The sequence below is a fragment of the Tursiops truncatus genome, chromosome 2, assembly GCF_011762595.2.
Source record: "Tursiops truncatus isolate mTurTru1 chromosome 2, mTurTru1.mat.Y, whole genome shotgun sequence".
Classification (NCBI taxonomy): Eukaryota; Metazoa; Chordata; class Mammalia; order Artiodactyla; family Delphinidae; genus Tursiops; species Tursiops truncatus.
The window spans coordinates 157,694,760-157,718,548 of record NC_047035.1 but is presented as its reverse complement, the minus strand read 5'-3'; the positions used below and the strand labels follow the sequence as shown (position 1 = coordinate 157,718,548).

The window sequence follows — 23,789 nt, the reverse complement described above, 5'->3', positions numbered from 1 at the left end:
TAGTCCTGGTTCATTCTGATACTCTGTATATAGAAGTATACACAAGTATGTATATACTGGAACAAGTGTGTGTGTGTGTGTGTGCGTGTGTGTGTGTGTATACACACACACACTTGTTCCAGTATATACATATATATACTTTTAATAAAACATTATAGCTTTTTAACTTAAAAAAAAAACAACTCCCACAAACCTAAAAAATTTTTTTAGAAACAACCCTTAGTAATGAGCCATGCTGGTTAGTACATAAAGAAAAAGAGGCTATGTTGTGACAATACTAATCATTATCACCACATTTAGACAGAAGGGGAATATGCACATCAAAACACTAAAAACATTTACATACTACTACTACTGCTACTACAACACCAACAATAACTCAGGTTGAAGGATAATTAATTTGACAACACACAGTAATATATTTAAAATTTGAGGCCAAATTTGCTTTATGATGTCCAAAAATACAGTCATTCAGTAATGAAAATGTCTTGTTTGAGGATAAGCAACCCACCCAAGTACTGTTAAAACAGAACCACACAAACATGTATCAGGTGAAGAGTCACCAGAAACCCTATTTGCGGAGTAAACTAAGCGATGAAAAAAATAATGAACACAAAGATGGGATCTAAAAATGCAGAATATGAAAAAAAATTAAAAGTTCATGAAACTAGTGAGACTAATAATCAGATTAACTGTGGAATTCTCAGCCGCCAGCTACTTTTCATTACCAAAAGGAGACCAGGGGAAATGTGAGGTAAAATTCTAACTGGTAAAGTTTCTTAGTAGCTTGGATGAAAATTTTAGTCTGGAAAAGGGTTGTATAAATTTTGGGATTATCTATGAGTTGTGATATTTCTGCTAAAGTGGTTTTCAATTCTTAGGACTTTTTTTTGTTTATAACAATTAGTCTTTAAAGTTTAACCAAAAAAATAAATAACAGAACTTTCTCCTTAGCTCTACTTTAAAACTTGTTCAAAACATGCATCATAAATGAAAAGAACTTAAAACCAACTTTCTATGTAAATATGGAGTATTCAGTGTTTTTTAGGTAAAATAATATAACATAACATGCAGCCTACAAAAGCCACATGGGGAAGTGTTTCAGTCTATGCCTGGTGATCACCGCTTCAAGCCAGTAACAAATACTGAACTGGCTCATTTCAGATTTCTCCTGGTTGGACTGAGCATTTTGATATGGAAAGTGGAATTAATGACTACCCTAAGCAATTTGAACTTTCTCACATTTTATGCCAAAGCTATTTTCTAATCTTATCAGCCTTTAAACACTGATTGCAGTTAGTGTTGAGATGTGCAATTTGAGGTGAACAGAAAAAAATCAAAACAAAGTCCTCCCCACTGTTACAATTATTAGAGACAGAATAAGCAGGCATCACAAATGGTTTTTAATGGTTTGGAACTCATTTCAGTATAGGTTAACAAGCTTAAAAGTGATAGCCAGCAATTTTATTATATTATTGTAAAGAAAAACTGTCACAATGTTTTTAAGTTTACTGTTATTGAACTGTATCAAACATGCCAATAAAAATAAATTCAGCTTAATTAATTTCAGTGGTTTTCTTCTCTAGTTCTACTTACAGTAGTAAAAATTTCATCAGTTAAATTTTAGTATACGAGTATACTCAGTAAGCCTGAATTTTTTTGAAAGGGATAAGCAATTATTCTTAAAATGATATGCTTCAAGGTCTAACTTTTTTTTTTTTTGGCCGCACCATGCAGCATGCGGGATCTTAGTTCCCCAACCTGGGCTCAAACCCGCACCCCCTGCAGTGGAAGTGCAGAGTCCTAACCACTGGACAGCCAGGGAAGTCCCCAAGGTTTAACTTCTTAAAACAAAAATAAACATGAAATAGCACGGTTTCAATTGTTGTCTATCACTGGCAAGAATAACAATTTCAAATAATTTCCTTCAAAAGGAGCTCCACTGCTGCCGTTAAACCTGCAAAGCACAAGCTTACTTGAATTCTGAGAATAAAGTGGACCTCCATTAACATGAGGCTGAGCAGAAAACTGAGCCGTCACAGAGGGAGTCCGTCTGTATCCACCAGAAGATGTCGAGGAAGTGGTAGAGTTGTGTCGAGAAATCTGCCTGGTCATTGTGCCATACTGGGAACCAGGAGCTGAGCCCGGGGCTGCTGAAAAGCATTAGTCAAAGGCAACCAACAAAGAACTTGAGCATTGCACGTCACCTCCGATGGCAGAACAAAGAGAAGGAGACTATCGGCAAGAAATGTTTATTACTTTTTAAAGCCCACAGCACAAAATAAAGAGAAAAGTAAAGATAAAACACAAACAGCTCTATCTCTGAAGTTACAAAAAGAAGGAAAAACAGATACTGTGTGGAAAGTGCAAAAGTAAATAAGTAATATTCTTAAGCCTTTTAATTTAGCATAATACCAAATGGTATTTTGCTAATAAAATGTATAAATTTTTTTCTGTAACATTTTAAAACATACAGCTTTTATATGTCAACTGTGTCTTTCCAAGAAAATAAGTACCAAATGATAGTCTGAGGTGGAAAGCATCAGTTTTTAGATGTGAATATCTTAATATCTGGTTTACAGACTTCTTCTCCTTTCCATTGCCAAATCTTCAGAAGCACAGTATAAGAATCTATCCAGCCAAACCCAGCTTAAATTATAAAATGTAAACAATTAAGCATATTTTCCACATGCACTACTATATTTATTTGAATGTTTAATGTATTAGCAGTTATTACCAATACATATTATAGTAGAACCATTTTTAAGAGAAGTATAATTTCTAGTTTCAAAGCACTTATATATGTCAGATTTGTTGTATATCTCCCAGCTTTTAAGAATTACACACTTTGCCCTATCACTTACATTTCTGTAACTGATAAAGCTGAAAAAAATTTTGGACTCTGTAAAACATGGACATTTTAAGGCAGCTTTGTGTAGAAAATCCATTATCTTTTTCCATATCCTTGGAGGGCTTTTTTTCCGTACTACACCCAAAGCACATTTTTCTTTACATTATGCATATCTAAACTAACTAAAGTATTAACAATACTTAAAATTTTATTTACCAACATTTCAGAAGTTTAAAATTTTAAAGGTTAATATAAAGTTCAAAGCCTCTAAAGTTAACTATACCTTCCAAAGGTAACTTCAGGATTAACATTATCCTCCCAAACATCTAACCATGACTGAGCAAATAAAAAGACAACATCCTGGTTTACTTTCATTCAGTCATCCAATTTAACCTCTCCTAGAGGTCATATAAATTATTAGAAAAAAGCCATACAGCAGAGGTTGTTCATTAAAAGAAGTGCTAATATTCAACATTTTGGAGCTCCCAAGCCATAGGCAGTCACTAATTATTTAAATCATCCACATGCTCAATTCCTAAACAGAAACACACTTTATAAATAAGAGTCTATTCAAATGCCTTCATGAACGAGTAACTCTGGACAGGTTAAGTTTTCCAAAGAGTTAAGAAGTAACCCTTTAACCATTTTTAATAGAAATCTCAATAAAATGATTTCTATATTTCTTTTGACTTATATAAAAACTGTATAAAATCCAGGTTATTTGTCTTGGTGATTTAAAACCAAAATAAAGCTATTTAATAGCAGTTCCAAACTATGCCTATTTTAGAATTTATTTTAATATTAAAATAAAATTATGAAATAAATAATACCAAATGGTGTATGATTGATATATACATAATCATACATGCTATATATAAATAATACATATACATATGGTTACATATACTAATATATATAATTATTTATACTGGTTATATATAATTTGTTTACATAAATAAATATTATTTATATTTTTATATATATTACATATTTTTTTTTAAGGAAAAATACTCAGCTCCAAGAACTAGAATATTACCAGTATCACTGAAGCTTGTTTGCCCCTTCTGAACCCCAAACTCCAAAACATATGTGTTAAACATTCTCTCTCTTCACTATACAGTAAGTCCCCTACTCACAAACCTTCAAGTTGCGAACTTTCAAAAGATGCGAACATGCATTCGCGTGTCCAATCACTTAAAGTTAGTTCACGTGTCTGATGTACACTGTCATGTGCGTGCATCCTCTACAAGTGGTTGTGCTTCTGTGTACTTTACTGTACAGCACTGTATGGAGTACAGTAGTACAGACCTTTATTTCAAGCCCAGGATGTCCGGAAGCAAGTGTAAAAGCAGCATTGGTATAGCTGGTACTACTGTAATTTTCAAGGTACTGTACTGTAAGATTAAAAATGTTTTATTTTTTGTGTTTGTTATGTATTATCTGTGTGAAAAGTGTTATAAACCTATTACAGTACAGTACTACATAGCCAATTGTGTTAGTTGATACCTAGGCTAACTTTGTTGGACTTAGGAACAAATTGGACTTAATGAACGCGCTCTCAGAACGGAACTCGTTCGTATGTAGGGGACTCACTGTATGCACTTTTTTAAAAATCATAGATAATTATAACCTTAAACAGTACACACAGAGACCTTGCAAATTTATAAACTTTCATAATGGAATGATTCTGTATTGATTATGTATTTCTGCTGTTTTCCTTTGATATTATCTTTTAAGATTCATCCATGTTGAGAAATATATCAATATATCATTCATTTTTATTGCTTTATTTGCATATGAACATGCCACAATTATTTATCCATTCCACTGTAGACATTTGGGATACATCCAGATTTTTGCTATTATTATTATACCGCTACTGTGAACATTCCTAAATATGGTTCCTAAGTTTCTCTGGAACAGTGGTTCGCAAACTTCAGCAGTGATCAGAATTTCACCTTGAGGGCTTGTTACAATACAGGCTGCTGGGCTCCAGTCTCAGAGTTTCTGAATGAGTAGGTCTGGAATGGGACCTGAGAATTTGCATTCCTAACTAGTTCCCCCATGATGATGATGCTGTTGGTCTGTAAATCATACTCCAAAAGCCACTGCTCTAGTATAGTAGTTTTTAAACTTTATGGTCTTAGGATCCACTCTAAAATTAGAGAACCTCAAAAAATTTTTGTTGAAGTGGGTTATACCATATTAGAAACTGATTAATTACCATAATTAACTGATTAATTACCATATTAGAAATTAAAACTGATTTATCTTTAAAATACATAAATACACAAATACACAATCCATTAGTTGTCAAAAATGATGTTATCATATGTTATGTAGCCTCTGGAAAATTCCACTGTGTACTTGTACCAGAATGAGAATAAAAAAGGCAAATAAGTCTTAGTATTATTATGGATATAGTTCTGACCGCAAAAACTCCAAGAAAGGATTTTGGCAACCCCCAGGAGTTCCATAACCATGTTTTGAGAACCAGTACGCTAGGGCAAATATCTAGAAATGAAACTGATAAATCTAAGGTAGAAACCTGGTTCAACTTGACTGGGTAACAACAAATTATGTTCTAAAGTGACTGAATCAACAAATAAACTCCCACCAGCAACATACCTTTCTGTTACTGCACATCCTCATCAACATATGGTACTGGTGGACTTCTACATTTTTACCTATCTGGTAGCTATAAAATAGTATCTCGTAGTTTTTGTTTTCCTGATTATTAATTAGGTTGAGGGCATTTTTTTTCCACATGGACTTTCTGCCAACAATTTCTATTACTTGGGTCTTCTGTTTATTACTTCCTTTTCCCCTCTCCTCTGAGTACAAGTGCCAATGTTTTGAAAAGAAGTTGCTAGATGGCTTTATTTCACCTAAGCTCTCAATATTTGAAACAGCTCTTTATCCATTTCCACCCAAATGCTACTGTGCATTTCTAGGCTGAATGGTTTTATACCAAGTCTATATTTGGAATTCCTTATATGCTCAATCCAGTCTCCCCCAACTTGGGAGCAATTTAAATGTATTTTATTGAACAAAATGTTTCATGGCATCCTCAGATGCCATAAATCCTGGGCTATATCAGAGTTTTTCAGCTGTGACCCACTGGAAAGCCTCAGGGTACCCCACACCGCACACCATTCTCTTTTTCATCTTCTTCCTCTTGTCCCCCACCTTCACCCCACTCCTGTGACTGTGGTATATACCAGGGAGTTCCAAATCAAGTTTCACTTTAAAAAAATATTACATCACTATTAAAAAAAATTTTTTTTGAACAATCACTGCTATAATATTCCTAGAAAAATCTAAACAGAACAAATGCAAACCACATTAAATTGGTTATAAACTAGGCATAGAAGCATCTGACATCACAGAGAAGTTTCTGTGTAACTTCAGAGGCCTTTCACCAGAAGAAATTAGTGTAAATTAGATTTAATACTTTAAACTTTGTATTACCACCTACAACCTAACAACTACAAAAGCGAGCCATCTAACAGAGGAGCTTACTGTGAACTCTGCACAGTAAGGTAAATCACTCCGGTGGTTATGCAGTCTCACCTATCACAGTGTTCACGGGCAGAAGTAGTGGAAGAGGTGGTGCTGGTGGAGCTCCAGAAGGAGGAGGGACAGAAATGTTTTCTAATAAAATAGTTTATAATTCAGGTCAGAGTGCAATAAACAGAACTAATCATTCTGAAACAGTAAGGAAGTACGTTTTGGAAATAAGAAAAAAAGAGAAAGATACCCATATGTAAAGCATGTTCGAATGAGTAAGAATTTTACTAGGTAAAAAGATCATTGAGTTCACGCATTCATTAACTATAAAATATGCCTGTTTTTATAAGTAGCTTTTTCTCCCTTTTCAACAACATCCTTGAGAAACTAAGTATTTTTCCCTAACAACTTTTGATTATCAAACTTACTTTTAAAGTGTGTACTTTTAACACCATAAAGTCCTCCTTTCACTTAATAAAAAAATCAAGGGACCAATTTAATGCTCTGCTGTGATTTCTTAAATTTTTATATAATCTAAAAAGTAAAAGAGCTTCTCCTGATTTAATCCCATTTTATATTCATGGCATTTTACTGAAATACGTATTGAATACCATACATAAATGTAGTAAAGTCACAAAACCAGCTAACAGTGGAGTTGACATACTTACTAGCCTATAAGGCAACATCAAAGTTCAATGATACATAATTCACATTAAAGACACTGATCTTTTGGTTGAATTATCAATAATATTGGTTTGCTCTTGAAATAATAAATATCATTCTTGACTTGTGCCCAAGGCAAGTATTTCTAAAGCAAAATGTCCAAAAAGTTATTTAATAAAGCTATTTAATATGCTTTTCTATAAGTAAGGAGAAACATCTGCAAAACTCTAAAGACCCTGTGAAAACCAATCAAAAATTGTTTTTAAATTTGCTTTCATTCTGGCAACAGTCTCATAAGTTTAATAAATAGTTTTATCTAATGTAATTAAATTATTTCAGACTTCCATAATAAAGCTAACTACTACCACATATTAAAATGGGTGAGTATATGACACACCTGGTCCAACAGTGGGTGGTGAGGGTGTAGGCACGGCAATGGGAATGCCAATACTGCTGCTGCCACTGTTTTCTCGGCTTCCACTTCCTCCACTGCTTCCACTGCAAAGGAGAGAGAAAAATCATGAAAATAGCAATTCTAGAGATTTACTCAGGAAAAAAATCAACTCAAAGCCACTAAATACTCCTTTTATGATGCATATGTGTGTGCTTGTATGTATACACACAAGTATATATAAAGACAAATTTTAACAGTCCAATATAAATTTTAACCCTAATACTTGAAGTGGTTCTTGTGTTTCACTCTATTTCTCCAACTACTGAAAAACCAATATAGTCACGTAGTACTCAGAACTATAAGAGATCACTGAGACATGAATGACCAATATAATCTTATAGTACAATGAGTCAACAAGGATTTATTTAAAACCTCGTATAAACAGCAGTGAACAAACAAGACATGAACCACACTGTCATGGAGCTCTTCACTGAGACTGTGAAAACTGACATTAACAAATAGTGTGATGGAAGCCACAAAAGATGCTATGGAAGTTAATAAAAACGGTAACCAGTTTTAGTCTGAAATTAGTATGTAAACCTCCACTCATCTCAAAGAATGGCAATAAAACACGGAAATGTTTGGAAAAAATGAGCAAATGACAAAAAAAAGACAAATAAGACAATAATGAAGTTTCAGCAAGGCACAGTCTAGAATAGTTGATACTACTAAACTTTAACCAATTACTTCTATGGACTTACTGTCCCTTTAGGTATACAACCTCGCACTGACCAGTTTTAGTAATGTATGTGTGCACATGTACATTATGCAAATGTACATATGTACACGTGTAGCCTTAAGCTCCATATTATACTTTTAAAAATCAACATCATTGGCTCAGTAGGCCCAGAAACCCAACAGGGCAATGATTTGCACTGCCTAGATAAGTTTTTTCCCTCCAATATGAGCATTCTATAATCACATTATCACATACTAATAGAAAGGGGAAAAAAGCTATTTATATAACAAAAATAGCTTTGCTATGAAGGCCTCCCTCCTCCCAAGCTGGCCAATACTCTGCTTTCTGCCACCACCGTATCACAGACAGATGAATATTTTTGCACTTATGCACTTCCACAATTACTGGCTTATGTGCCTTTTTCTAACATGGAGATTGGCAAGTTACAGCCCACAGGCCAAATCTGGCCCATGGTCTGATTTTTACAACCTGTGAGCTAAGAACATTTTTTTTACATTTTAATTAGTAGAAAAAAAATCAAAAGAGGAATAATATTTTATGACACATTAAAATTATATTAAATTCAAATTTCAGTGCCATATATAAAGTTTTACTGGAACACAGCCATGCTCATTCATTTACGTGTTGCTGGTAGCTGCTCTCATGCTACAATGATAGAGCTGAGTAATTGCAGCAGAGACCGTATGGACCACAAATCCTAAAGTATTGACAATCTGGCCCTTTATAAAAAAGTTTGTTGATCCCTGTTCTAACAGGGACAAGCTCCTGAAAAAAAGAACTATATCTCATAGGTATATCCGTGATATCTAATGAAGTAACTCTTAACAACTAACTAGTTGTTGAATATGATTAAACTATTAATTACTACATCCACTATAAAGAACAACCATGCTGGTATAATAATTCAATAATAAACATATAAAAAAAAAACGCAATTTTGGTCCTCATTGAACTTACCCTGATTCAGTAACTGCAGATATCAATATGGCAATTTATTTACTAACAATAACAACAAATAACAATTACATAGCATCTAAGAGCGTGATATATCCTGCGTAACTGAAGCCTCCAAAATGATTTTACCAAACTGTATTTCTAATAAAACCATCCTAAAAGTCAAGGTAAAGAGGGTCCTTGCCCAAGTTATTAAGTGAGAGGTAAAAATCAAAGAATAAAACAAATTGAGCTATACGATAATTTTGTCTGGCTTTATAAACTTGCACAAAAATAAAGTGGCTACTTTTGAGGGGAGGAAGGCTGAGGCAATAATTGGGAAAGGGCCTGAGGGGGATTTCTGGATTGCGGTTATGTTCCATTTTCTGATCTGGGTGATGGTTACATGACTATATTCAATTTGTATTAATACATCAAGTTGTTACACTTAATAAAGTATATACTTTTCTGAATGTATGTTATGTTCCATAACCAAGTTTTTAAAAATCCACTGGGTAGCTGATTTCTAGAACTTTTTAAAATGAATTTATATAGTAACATATTCTAGTACATCAACTCTCTTAAGAAATTCTTCCTCAAATCTAAACTGTTTTCTTTCCTCCAACCTCTTAAAGTTTAAATCACATTGTAGAGTTTCTGATGTTTAACCTTTTATCCAAAAAATTTAAGAGTGGTTACCTTCATCTTTTCTAAAAGACCATTTTAAAAAAACATTCTTCAGACTTCATCCAAATATACATTTGTACCTCTGTCAAAAGGAGGAAATACTAGCAATCTGCTAGCAGTATAAATAGATACTAAAAAATCTAAAAAATAGAAGTTATAACATATATTTAAAGGAACATATACAATATTAATACCCTCAAACTTTTACATTCTATATTAGCATTAGACTAGCACTTTACCTTTACCAGCAACTCTATAGGAGTTTGTCACCAATCAATAATGCACATTCTCAGTTCAAAGGCTCAACCTAAAAATTTACCTGTGTGTCCTCGGTCTCTGATTTAAAGAAGCTGTCCTGCCTGGACTATGCTGACTTCCAAGCCTAGCAGGACTTGTCATGTAGTCATTAGGAACTGTTGGAGGTTTAACAGGTTCCAGGGTTTTGTAAGGAGTATTTCGTCTAAAGAAGCATAATAGAGAAAGGAATATGAATAAGAAAGATAAATGGTATTTTCTCCCAAATTTGTGACTGTCCCTTTATAACCAAGTATAACACAAGTTTTGGGTTTTTTTAATAATAAAGTTTGTTTTTAAAAAACATTTTTAATTGGGGTGTATGAATTTTGTTACTTTAACACAAAAGCTAAAATTTGTTGCCTTTTCTTAGGAAAACCAATGGAAAGGGTAATTTAAAAGTTCTCATCTTATTTCTAAAAATCATGGTTATAATTTTTTTAATGCTCAGTAATATCAAACTTTGAAATACATATTATTCCCAGATCAGTAACCCACAAGCCACTGTCCTTATATATTATGGAAGCTAAATATCTCCTGTGCAATTTACTCCTACCTCAATCTAGAGATATATGAACAAGTACATTCTGATCCTAGATGTGATGCCATTAACTTCTCAATAAATGATTTTAACTTTTCTATTTAATAACTTTGTATGTTTTTTTCAGAGGTAAGGGGTTTACAGAATGAAAATAGAAACTAAGATCCTATAAGAAAGCTGATTGCTGATCCCTGTTACTATAAAATGATTCCCCCACCCCTCCACCAAAAATAAGGAGTCTAATTTTCTATAATAAAGTGAACTATCTTTCAGAAATGTCTTACGAAGTATTCAATATTTGTATTGCATTGAAAATTGGAAAGGAAGAAGTCACAATTACCTTTTCTACTTCTCCACTGGCCTTCTTACAAAGCTACTCTAGAATGAAGGGCCCTAAGATTACCAGCAGAAGCACAGTTAGAAGTACTCCAAGTAAAGAGTCCCCAAGTCTCAGGGGAAACAGAAGAACTGCAGGCTAGCAAACCAAAGTACACAAAGTAGACCACTTATTCAAAGCTCTGTAATATCAATATTGCAAATACATGTGAAGACACCATATATGGAACCTTCTGGTCATTTCATTTTAAATAAACATAACTCAGATTCATATATAAATCTTTTTATATATGTATTTATATTTTTTAATGAATTAGAAGATAATAAATAAATAATGCTCATTTACATACATACAAAAAAACTTTTCTAGTACAGAATTCCTTAGAGAATATTACAGAACAGGCAGGTTCATTTTGGATTCTGTTCAAGGAAATAGGAACCAAAATGAATTTGTAAAAGGTAGTATTATCACACAGAGAGGGTCCCGTCACAAGGATCCATACATTTACTTAAGTCACAAAAACATCTCTTCCTTTGACATACAAATCCTCTTGTAAGATGTAGCTGAATTCTTACCCCAATGTTCCCCGGCCTGACATGGGAGGACTCGGTGGTTTCTGAGTAGGAGGATTTGTTCTCGACAGTGTGCCAGTTCTTGCAGGCTGGTTATTTCCATGCTAAAATGTGGAAAGAAAAGCTTTTAGTTTTATATCAAATTGTTCTCTTGGTGTTTTGACACCATGTATTATTTTTTTTATTATCAGAATGTGAAATAAGGATTCCCAGACAGTTTTAATAACAGACTTTGGTACTACATTTTAAAAAGTCAAGATACCACTTGCACTTGGCTTTTCTTATTATTTTATGCCCTTCATACCAATTTATTGCAAAATACAGGTGAGATTATTGAATTTTATATATTATTTTATTGTTAAAAATGTTCACTGAGATCTAACTTATCTGCAATTCAAATGCTGGGTTTCTTAAAATTTTTGGAATGTGTGCATGAATATAAACTGCAGATCTCAGTGTCAATTTGCTAAAATATTCATCTAAAAAAATCACCTCTATCCCAACAACTCAGTAACAAAGTCATATATAATGCCTGGGAAACCTCCTAATTGTAAGTCAATAAAAGCAAGGCAACTATCAAAAAATGAGCAAAGCAATAAATGTTAGCAAAATTAATGTTCCTATATAAATGCAGATGTCAATATATCTTTGATATATTAACACATCCAAGCTAAATGTTGCTGATTTGAACTGAGTTTGAGTATATTTAATCTACATAAATCCTATGGGGAAAAAGCAGACAGACATAGGAAAAGTTTTCAAATTTTAGTGGCTCTGCAGCCTCTATCGATATAGAGGGGAAACTGTGGATCAAATGATAAGCAGTAACTCTTACCTTGGCTTTTAGCCACTTTACGTTGCAAAAAAAGGGGGGAAAAAGTAGAAATTAATTCTAGATAAGTTATATCTGATAGGACAGGTTTACATTTACAGTTACTCAATTCATGTTAATAAGCTTTTTTACCCAGTCATATTTCAAATATTTTGTAAAGAAAAGATATCCATAAGCAGCAGGGAAATATTCATGGGTATCACATATTTTTTCAAAATAATACATTCATAAGGAAATCACTTAATTATGCCAATCTCATGCAGCTCCAATAATTTCTTAGGTCAGTATTTTATCCTATGAAATTAATCCAACTGAATCATAGATGATTTAAAAAACAAATTTTGATTTAAACACGAACACCATACCTCATTAAATGTATGGCTACTTTAATACATCAGTGTACAAGACCTAAGACTGCTGGATAATGAATGCCCATGTATGAGTATTCATTATTTGAATGGTAGTATATTACTTTAAAGAGTGATAAACTGCAAATGTTAAAATTCAAAATCACAGCTTGTTTTCCAAATTCAGAAAAGGACCTAGCACCTCAGTGTTTAAAAACAAAATTACAATGCGCAATAATAGCTTAGCCAGATTCTAATTAAGGAACAAGCAAACAGGGTCTGGATACCCTCTCATGTGTAGCTTATGAATACAAATCCTGACCAGGCCAACACTAGTAGAAAGTTATATGTTGCTCTAGTTCTAAATTTTCTTCTGAACAAGTTTGACCATAATTCAAAACTGAAGAAAAGCTGCTTTGATCCTAAAGGCTACTTCTAGGAAAACTGGCTAGCTTATATATATGAAATAATGCGTCCAAAGCATCCTACTTGTACCACGCCACTTAAGAAAAAAATGCCTTCAGGTTGCAGTCTTTTCCTACATTTTGGGGTGGGGTGTGGAGTCTAAGTTCTTTCCATAATACCTGCCATTCCAAATATGTATCTATCATTTTCAAGTGACCACAGAAGCAACATTAAGGAAATCATCCAAAAATGGAATATCCTTTGACTTATATTCTCATTTCTAGAAACTGTGCCAGAATCTTGGTATTCTTTAGTGTTTGTTTAGAATAATATGACTCATTTTTATCCTGATTAAACAATGTCTGGAATCCTACCTAGCCACTACATTTCACACCTGGATTTAGAAATTAAACTTGAATAACTTTATTATCCTTGAAGATAAGCTTTATTAATATGATAGCATTATAATACACTAAATACTATTCTAAAGTAACTTAGAAATATTCTAAATATGACCACACATCTTCCCTCATTTGCTGTTTCAAGTGAACAAGAAACAAACAAAAAAAACAGCATACAAGTATAAACTGGTCCCAAATGAAAGGATGAAAGGAGAATTTAATTGGGAATGAAAATTCTAGTTGAACTCTGCTACTATGCAATGGTGTAACCTTTAACCTCTTATGGAGCACAGCCTCCTCTCTTAAGTGCATGTTTATGTATACAAATGTGTTGGGGTTAGCGAGTGTTGGAAGGAAATGATCTCTATACCTTACAACTCAAAATATAATTGTTAGCAACCTACAAAATTTTTCCATTTCAGTGTCCCCCAAACACATTCAAAACTAGGCTTTTTATTTCCTTAAGATCTCACTTCATTTCCTTAACATTTACATTTATGGATGAGTCAGTTTACCATTTCCTTGGAACCTCAGGTTGAAAATAGAACTCTTTGATTCCTACATACCTGCAAGCCCGAAGTAGATCATAAGCTTTGCATACCACAGGTACGAAAGTCTGTAAGATGCCAATTCTTTCTCTGAAATGACTCATTAGCTCACTCCTCTAATACAATCGAAACCTTTTAAAAATACCATTCCTATGTATTATAAAGCTTTAGTGTTTCCATTAATAAAATGTAATAACTCCTAGATCATATGGTCTTTTCAAGGCTTGAAAACAAAGACATATGTGGAAAGTCGTTCATAAGTTATGAACCAGGCTATAAAGCTGTTAATTATTATAACTGTTTAACAGAAATAATTTTAAATGTTTCTACTAAATGCTCAAGCCTTCTCTAGTCTAAGCATACTCTGAAACCTTGTTCTTCCTTCTATTAGGATGAACTTTAGTATTTTTATTTTTATTTTATTAGGATGAACTTTATTGTTCATCTTCTTTTTTATTCTCCTTTAGGCAAACTTTCTGGCAGTCTCTCTATGCAAGGATTCTCTTATCTATATCTTATGCTGTTTCCAAAAGTCAAACCAGACTTACCTTAAGACACCTTTTCCATATTTTAAATTCTTACTAAACTTATGTGTACCACCTATTTCATAGCATAAAATGCATTAACACAATAAATATCAATTAAATGAATAATACAAATACCAAAACACTAAAATTTATGCCATGAAAGAAGAAAATATGATGGAATATTTAATCTTGGGGGGTAAAAAACAACACAAAACTTGGTAGCTATAAGAAGAAATATTGGGACTTCCCTGGTGGTCCAGTGGTAAAGAATCTGCCTTCCAATGCAGGGGACGTGGGTTCGATCCCTGGTTGGGGAACTATGATCCCACGTGCCACAGGGCAACTAAGCCTGCGCACCACAACTACTGAGCCTACGTGCCTCAACGAGAGCGCCTGCAAGCCGCAACTAGAGAGAAGCCTGCGCGCCGCAACGAAGACCCCGCATGCCGCAACTAAGACCCAACACAGCACCCCCCCAAAAAAAAGAAAGAAAAAAAATAATTTTAAAAAGAAATATTAATATATTTGGATACAATTTTTTAACATCCTGTAAATATTTGTTTAAAATACCAAAGCATCAAAGTCAAAAGCCAAACAGCAGGATGAGGAAATATTTGCCAAAATATAAGGAGCTAATTTCTTTGATAGAAAAAAGAACCCTTACAAGTCAGTAAGAAAACAAACTTCTAAATAGAAAAGTAGGCAAAAGATAAGAAAATAACTCTAGAACTGTAAGTACAGTGTCTTCCAATCCTTAAAAGTGCTTTAGACACTAATTTAAAAATAAATCTACAGTTTTCCTCCTTGTAGTTTTGGCCCTGGCATTTGCTCATTAACTATTCCAAATTTCCAACTTTCACAGATCTCTACAATCCTCTAGAAATATTTAAGCCAACAATGATTTCTTAGGGAAATAAAACTGGATCAATATAGCTGCAATGAGACTACTGGGAGAAAAATAATTGTATGTATTTGTATATCACAGAAACAAAATGTGGACAAATAAGCCACATATCAGCTTCTGACCACCCACCCTCCTACCCATGGTCAAAAAAATATTTCAAAATAGTCCGTACAATAATGTGACTGTACTTAATGTCACAGAACTGTACACTTAAAATGGTTAAATGGTAAATTTTATGTTATGTATATTTTACAATAAAAAACTTAAAAAAAAAACAAACCTGCGTCTAAACTATCCACATTACAAAAAGTAGATTGCTAAAATTGACATCTGCAGACTTTCAGTATATATTATGCAGTGTTTACATTTCTCATTTGTACATACATAATAAAACAGTTAAATTTTCTCACCCAAAATTTCCTTGTAAAGTTTGGTTTCATTTTATACTCTGCTATGTACTATGTATTAAACTGTTAAACACAATTATTAGTGGGGAGATAATAGAGGATAATCACTTCTAAGATGGTGACAGATTTTTTTTTTTTTATGAGTGTATATTGCTTTGGTAGGAAGAAAAATCAAGCAAAAGGGGAAGAAGTGAGTGCATGAGAATGTGTGTGCACGGGTGTATGTATATGCATGTATGTATATACATAATTTTTACTTCCAAGGCAGGTAATAATAAGTTCTTCCAAATTCTCAAAATCCAAATTAAATCAATCTAGTCTAAATATCTTAAATTAAAATTGAACTTAAACTCTCAGACAACCCTAGCCACATCCTTGGATAAAAATACAAGAAACGAGTAACCTGCTCTACATTTGCAGAGTGTTCCAACTTCCAAGCCTGACAGTGAAGGGGAGATTCCAATAGTCTCTGAGAAGAGCAGAATAAAGAGCGATGTCACCAGCTATACTCCCCTCTTGATCAGGAACCCCAGATAAGTCAGAATGCAACAAATCCAGCAATAGCACCAGGCAGATAACCAGCTAGGAAAAGCTTCAAGATTCTAGCTGACCCCTAAAAAAATTATTATAAATATTCTGGAGACCAGAAACAAAATCAAATAATGGTCCTCTAAGAAAGGGACTACCAAATTTCAGAGGAATAGTTTATCTTGAGCAAAGATAGCTAAAGAATTCAGGTCATTCCAGATGCTTCCAAAATAACACATGAATATCTAAAAAGTTGAGAAGCTACAGGTATCCTTCAAGAGCAGCTAATTCTGCCATGCTAAGAAATGGACAAGGGCAACAAACAATCCCTTTCCTAAAAGCCTGTTGGGGCAGGGGGTGGGAGAGTGGGGAGTGATGCACAGAACAAGATTACACACAATTGTTTCATTTTGCATAAACTGCTGAAATTATATCCACATCCACACAGATGTATTAATACACACATATTTATGAATAAATGAATAAAAGTATTTATAAATTACTTTCTAAACCAATTCTGGAAAGCATATACATTTTTTATTCTTAAAAATTCATTCAGTAGTGAAAACAAGACTTGGCATTGACAACACAAATTTATAACATCAGTCTAGGATTCAAACGGCTTAACAAATGAATGGCCATTTTAAGTGTTTATATCTTCTTGAATACAGCCTACTGCACATGTAAAATTCTGCCCCAAGCTTAGTATAATACATAACTAGTATTAAATAAATGTTCTATAAAAATTGTATTGCTAATTACTAAGAGAATCTATTAATTCTTTAAGAAAATCAGCTTTCTCACTATATTTCCTATCCAAAATATTTACTGGATATGCAAATTATTTCAAGTTAATATAATATAAAACGCTTACCTTGACACCATGGCCCACATCATCCAGAACTGTATAGTCAATAGGTTTCCGAATATACCTTACAGGACGCTCCATATTTGCAGGCGCTATTATTTTGTGAGTTCTTGATGTATTCTTATTTGTTGTCAAAATACCAATCTCTCTTCGAGCCACTTTCTCTTTATGAATGTCCACAGTCTATATTTTAAATTTGAACAAAGCAAGAAAATATTATTTGGAAGAGTAAATAATATATACGATATCCACATATAATGGACCATAAGACTGTATCACATGTCTATTTTCCAGTGAATAATACTGCATCTTCCCCATCAAAATTAAGCAAATTAATATCTTTCAGGCTCAAAACATGGACTATCTAAAGGTGATTAAAAGCACCAACTAAGTTATTGGTTTTGATACCAAAATGATTCTTAGGAAAGCAATTTTCTTTCCTAAAAACCTGGTGTGTATGGAAAGGGAGGGCTCTTGCTCTGTGTAGCTTACACTTTATTTTGTGGGGATACAGACCAGAAAAAAAAATCAGTAATAACAACTAGATGAAGTACTATAATGACACACGCACAGTTTATTTGAAATTAAAGGTATTGAGAGCAAGATGTCCAACTAGGTTGGGAAGGCTTTATAGAGTAAGTAGGTTTTTAAAAAATGAATAGAAATATGAGACAAATATGTAAATTATTCAAGGCAAAAAGAACAACATGTTGCAGACAAAGGTGTAAGAGAAAAAAAAAGGTAAGACCAGAGGTTCCAATCTGGCAGCACGCAGCCTACACATCTGCAGCCTATCTAGTACTGGCCTTTACGGCTTTAAAAAGGTTTTTTTCCCCCTTATTTAATTGCCAACATTCAAAAACTGGGTAGTAGTCAGCACATGAGAAATAGTTACACAACCACTCAACAATTTAAACTTTGGCCTAACAGTAATGCGAAACCAATAACAAATTTAAACTGAGTGACATCATCAGGTCTGCATTTTAAAAGATCCCTCTGGCACAGGTGTTGAGGACAGACAGAAGACTACTGGCAGTGAGACCAGTTAGGAAATAATTACAGTAGCCTAGGTGAGAAAATTTAAGTATGTGAACTGAACTGAAAGGGGGTGGGGAAGGTATTGTCAGGAAAAAAAGTTCAATGTTATGTGCATTTCTGCACATCTTGTGAGAAGAGGTACTGATTCCCTTTGTTCTGTATATTTATATAATAAACAGCCTTAGAAGATATAGTGTCTCCTCAAAGAGCAAAAGGCAGGTTTGTTTACTGTCTGGTATAATAAAGATACTGTCACTCCCCAGGGCAAAGGACAGGAAGGCTTACTGCCCATTATAAAAGATCTGGTCCCCTAAGCTGGGAGTTCCTTTCCTGTAACACACCCAATTGTGTGTGCAGGCATCAGTCACCTGGCTCTCTTTGCAGTATCCTGTAGAAATTGTGGCTGGTTATCTGACACAAGTGCTGACTATTGCCAGGAGTAATGACAGCTTTTGTCTCTGACCAGGAGTCTCATGTCTTCTACTTGAATCCATGGAGTTGTGCAGGCTAACTTGTGAGCTTCCACAAAGGGTAGGATCTCAACCCCTCACAATTTTTGAGTTTTGGTAATGAAGATGGAATGCTGACAAAGACAAAGCTTTTTAGAAACGGAATGAAAGGACAGTTAGCAGGAACTGAGAGAAGTCCATGGGAATCGGGAGTGAACATGTTGACCAGACTGTATGGTCCCCCCCAGGCAATGTCTGGTCCTCTACTTCACTGCCTGCTAATGATGCTGAACTGGTGCGGCAGTTTCAGGCTGAGTACCAGGAAGTAGTTTCAAACACAGCAGCCTGAACGATGCCCTGGCTACTGTCAGCTATCCACCAAGCTCACCAGGTCGGCCCTGTAAACAACTAGTAATAGGATTTGTCTGGCAGAGGGAGGCGGGAGCACCATAAATGTATCCATACTGAGTGTGAAAGAAGGAAAACTGTAACCACTGTGGGCAGAACCAGGAGAATCTTTAGCAACTGCTAGTTTGCTGGGGAGATTGAGGGGGTGGGAGGGGCACATAATGCTTGTTAAAGAAGAAAGGCAACACCTGGCTATTTTAGTGCTCAGCCCCTCCTGCAGTCTGTCTTCTCAACATTAACCCCATTCGAGATAAGTAAAAGACCTCAGGTTTTGGCAGTGGGCCCTGTCTGCTACAAGACAGTTCTGGTCCTTCTGGGAAACTTTCCCCGAAACAATCTCCCAAGGGCACTGACTAGTCTTTGGGCTCTTCCGTACTAAAGTGGATTTTAAGTGATTTAGCAAATGATTCACCACAGAATGAGAAACTCACCCACAGAAATGTAGATTAAATTCTATCAGCTTCAGAAAACCCTCCTAGTCCTTATGCTGAAATCAAGCAAGAATTGAAGGGCTGTTCTTTTGACAATGGAGCGAGCAGCAGATAGTCCACATTAGGTGGACTCCTAAAAACAACGATGCCACCCGTGCAGATCAAGCCCAAGTCGGCCAAAGAGTACAAACTCATGGCCCCCGCCGGGAAGTGATGTGGCTGTAGCCGCTGAATCAAGGCATCCCTAACGGAAATGGATGATGCCAGTCAGCAATGACGGCCCTGCCACAGAGTACACAACACAGGGCTTTGGGTGCCCCAAATGCTCGCAGCTACGGCCCCACTCAAAACTGAAATAAATTCACCTTGTTTACTGGTGCAGAGCTGCTCTCTCCCAGCCTCCCCCTACACCCTTTAAAGAGAAAGATTGTTAGGGGCGGGGCCAAGTTCTCCCAGTCCCCAAGGGGAACTGAAGATCAAACATACCTGGGTTTGCGAGACCACTGTAGGGAGGGGAGGGACATTTTATAGCTCTGACTGATATATATTGGAGCCCATGTCACCTTCATGCCTCATCCTGTGGAGGGAGAGGGTACCTGCTTTCAGCTATGAGGTTTGGGTGCAGTTCACGGTGCGGAAGAGATGCTAATGTGTTCTTTTGGGTGGGACTCTTGGTACCAACTCAATGTATTACTGTTGTGGCTTCCAACACTGAATGTATAATTGGTATTCATATTTTTCATGCTTGCACAGTGAATACTCTTAAGAGCCAGAGGGGATTATGCCACCTGGGAAGAGCCACATGTAGAAAAGCACTAGCAGCCTTAGTGGCCCACAGTCCTTATGACCCCTCTGAGTACAAGTTTCTGTGCCTGGGTAATGTTACTGACTGGAGCTTCTGACAAGAGGAACAGCCTCCAACCAGAGGTGCCCCTTGGACTTGGTATATTCAAGAATGCAGCCAGCCTGGCCCCTATGACCTCTCAGCTCTACAGGAAAGAGTGGCAGCTATCCCTTTAGGGAAAATTTATTTTCCATTCTGTTGGTTCAATGAGGCCCTTGATTCACAGAGGATCCCCTAAATGCCTGGGCCTGGTGCACTAATGACTCAACTAAGCTGAGACCCTGTGGTGTTCCGTGGACTGCTGTGCTGTTCAACCTCAGTGCCAGCTATGCAGAAATGAAAGTGGGTGTGGCTGCTGTGCTCTGCGGGCAGAACTCAAGGATGTTCTCAGAGATCTGGCTGATATTCCCGGTGATAAACCTTGTTAGGCTTCTACTGATATGGGGCTAATACCCATTGGTAATAGTTGTTTGGGTCTGCTACTTAGAAAACTACAGACTGACATCTTAAAGACTTGCCATATAAACTGTGGAGACAGACAGTAGTTGCCGAGCAGACCATCTAGGTCACTAATATGGGCCATAGTAAGGGCCCATTGTCTGGTGAAGCTAACAGGAGTCCAGCTGCTGACGATGCCTGCACTGCCCAGACTGCCATCTCTGCCGGCGGATCCATCACCACTCCAGATGCGTCAACACATGGACCATCATTGAACAGACACAGAGTAAAGGACTCTGTTCCTGATGCAGAGGCAACCTCTGCGTCCCACACTGGTGACTCCCAGGAAAAGACCCATTCGTCTCATGGTGAGAGAGGCCACATCTCCTGCTACTGGCAGACCGGCTACATCAGACCTTTAACCCCGTCTTCACACCATCAGTAGTGCCTCACCGCTGATGACACTCTTCCAGGTTATGGTATTACAATGCCAATCCAATCAGCTGGCTCCAACCATACCACTGTGGCCCCTGACACTAATCTGTGTCATGTTTTTCACTTTCCAAACCATTTGCTATCTGACAATGGTATACTTTTTAACAAAAAAGTCACAAAAAATGGGTTGTTTGTCAAAGTATGTGATGGCCTTCCACACTCCCTACCATCCACAGGCATCTTGTATTGGTGAGTGCTGAAACAGCGTCCTCAAAAATCAACTTAAAAAACTCAAAAACAAAAGACAACTGGATTCGAAAATGGTCAAAGGACTTGAACAGACATTTCTCCAAAGAAAATATACAAATGGCCAATAAGTACATGAAACGGTGTTCAACATCACTAATCATTAGGGAAATGCAAATCAAAACCACATGACACCAATATGTATAAAATAGATAACTGAGGAGGAGAAGATGGCGTAAGAGTAAGACGGGGAGATCACCTTCCTCCCCACAGATACACCAGAAAACATCTACACGTGGAACAACTTCTACAAAACACCTACTGAATGCTGGCAGAAGACCTCAGACCTCCCAAAAGGCAAGAAAGTCCCCACGTACCTGGGTAGGACAAAAGAAAAAAGAAAAAACAGAGACAAAAGAATGGGGACGGGACGTGCACCAGTGGGAGGGAGCTGTGAAGGAGGAAAGGTTTCCACACGCTAGGAAGCCCCTTCGCGGGTGGAGACTGCGGGTGGCGGAGGGGGGAAGCTTCGGAGCCGCGGAGGAGAGCACAGCAACAGGGGTGCGGAGAGCAAAGCGGGGAGATTCCCGCACAGAGGATTGGTGCCGACCGGCACTCACCAGCCCGAGAGGCTTGTCTGCTCACCCGCCGGGGCGGGCGGGGCTGGGAGCTGAGGCTCGGCTCCGGTCAGAGCGCAGGGAAAGGACTGGGGTTGGCAGCGTGAACACAGCCTGCAGGGGGTTAGTGCACCACGGCTAGCGGGAGGGAGTCCAGGGAAAAGTCTGGACCTGCCGAAGAGGCAAGAGACTTTTTCTTCCCTCTTTGTTTCCTGGTGCACGAGGAGAGGGGATTAAGAGCACCGCCTAAGTGAGCTCCAGAGACGGTCGCGAGCCGCGGCTAAAAGCGTGGACCCCAGAGACGGGCATGAGACGCTAAGGCTGCTGCTGCCGCCACCAAGAAGCCTGTGTGCAAGCACAGGTTACTATCCACACTCCCTTCCGGGGAGCCTGTCCAGCCCGCCACTGCCAGGGTCCCAGGATCCAGGGACAACTTCCCCGGGAGAACGCACGGCGCGCCTCAGGCTGGTGCAACGTCACGCCGGCCTCTGCCGCTGCAGGCCCCGCACTCCGTACACCTCCCTCCCCTCGGCCTGAGTGAGCCAGAGCCCCCGAAGCAGCGGCTCCTCTAACCCCATCCTGTCTGGGCTCCTTTAACCCCATCCTGTCTGATCGAAGAACAGACGCCCTCCGGCGACCTACACGCAGAGGCGGGGCCAAATCCAAAGCTGAGCCCTGGGAGCTGTGAGAACAAAGAAGAGAAAGGGAAATCTCTCCCAGCAGCCTCAGAAGCAGCGGATTAAAGCTCCACAATCAACTTGATGTACCCTGCATCTGTGGAACACCTGAATAGACAACGAATCTTCCCAAATTGAGGAGGTGGACTTTGAGAGCAAGATTTATGATTTTTTCCCCTTTTCCTCTTTTTGTGAGTGTGTATGTGTATGCTTCGGTGTGAGATTTTGTCTGTATAGCTTTGCTTCCACCATTTGTCCTCGGGTTCTATCCGTCCGTTTTTTTCTTTAAAAAATTTTTTTTTCTTAATAATTATTTTTTATTTTAATAACTTTATTTTATTTTATCTTACTTTATTTTATCTTCTTTCCTTCCTTCCTCCCTCCCTCCTTTCTTTCTTTTTCTTTCTTTCCTTTTCTTTTCTTTCTACTTTTTCTCCCTTTTATTCTGAGCCGTGTGGATGAAAGGCTGTTGGTGCTGCAGCCAGGAGTCAGTGCTGTGCCTCTGAGGTAGGAGAGCCAACTTCAGGACACTGGTCCACAAGAGACCTCCCAGCTCCACATAATATCAAACGGCAAAAATCTCTCAGAGATCTCCATCTCAACACCAGCACCTAGCTTCACTCAACGACCAACAAGCTACAGTGCTGGACACCCTATGCCAAACAACTAACAGACAGGAACACAACCCCACCCATTAGCAGAGAGGCTGCCTAAAATCATAATAAGTGCACAGACACCCCAAAACACACCACCAGACGTGGACCTGCCCACCAGAAAGACAAGATCCAGCCTCATCCACCGGAACACAGGCACTAGTCCCCTCCACCAGGAAGCCTACACAACCCACTGAACCAACCTTAGCCACTGGGGACAGACACCAAAAACAACGGGAACTAC

General features: G+C 37.0%; 2 protein-coding genes across 20 annotated transcripts in view; one reads left to right on the top strand and one right to left on the bottom strand.

Annotated features, from left to right (window-relative positions):
- PDSS1 (decaprenyl diphosphate synthase subunit 1) overlaps positions 1 to 5,252 on the top strand; it is a 62,508-nt gene extending 57,256 nt beyond the window's left edge. The window contains exon 12 of the transcript XR_004525373.2: positions 1,935 to 5,252. The gene's annotated coding sequence lies outside the window, so the exon portion shown is untranslated. The remainder of the gene's footprint in view (positions 1 to 1,934) is intronic.
- Positions 1 to 23,789, bottom strand: part of ABI1 (abl interactor 1) — a 105,297-nt gene that overhangs the window by 9,811 nt on the left and 71,697 nt on the right. For 6 of the 19 annotated variants that reach the window (XM_019933302.3, XM_033852385.2, XM_073801583.1 and 3 more), the window contains 6 exons: positions 17,316 to 17,492; positions 12,378 to 12,392; positions 11,546 to 11,646; positions 10,118 to 10,258; positions 7,422 to 7,522; positions 1,977 to 2,153 (listed from right to left, as the gene is read on the bottom strand). In XM_019933302.3, the coding sequence (XP_019788861.1) occupies positions 1,977 to 2,153; positions 7,422 to 7,522; positions 10,118 to 10,258; positions 11,546 to 11,646; positions 12,378 to 12,392; positions 17,316 to 17,492 (712 nt within the window). Of the gene's footprint in view, positions 1 to 1,976; positions 2,154 to 6,424; positions 6,506 to 7,421; positions 7,523 to 10,117; positions 10,259 to 11,545; positions 11,647 to 12,377; positions 12,393 to 17,315; positions 17,493 to 23,789 lie in introns of all 19 variants that reach the window. The other 13 variants (XM_019933303.3, XM_073801585.1, XM_019933304.3 and 10 more) reach the window with 6 other exon arrangements.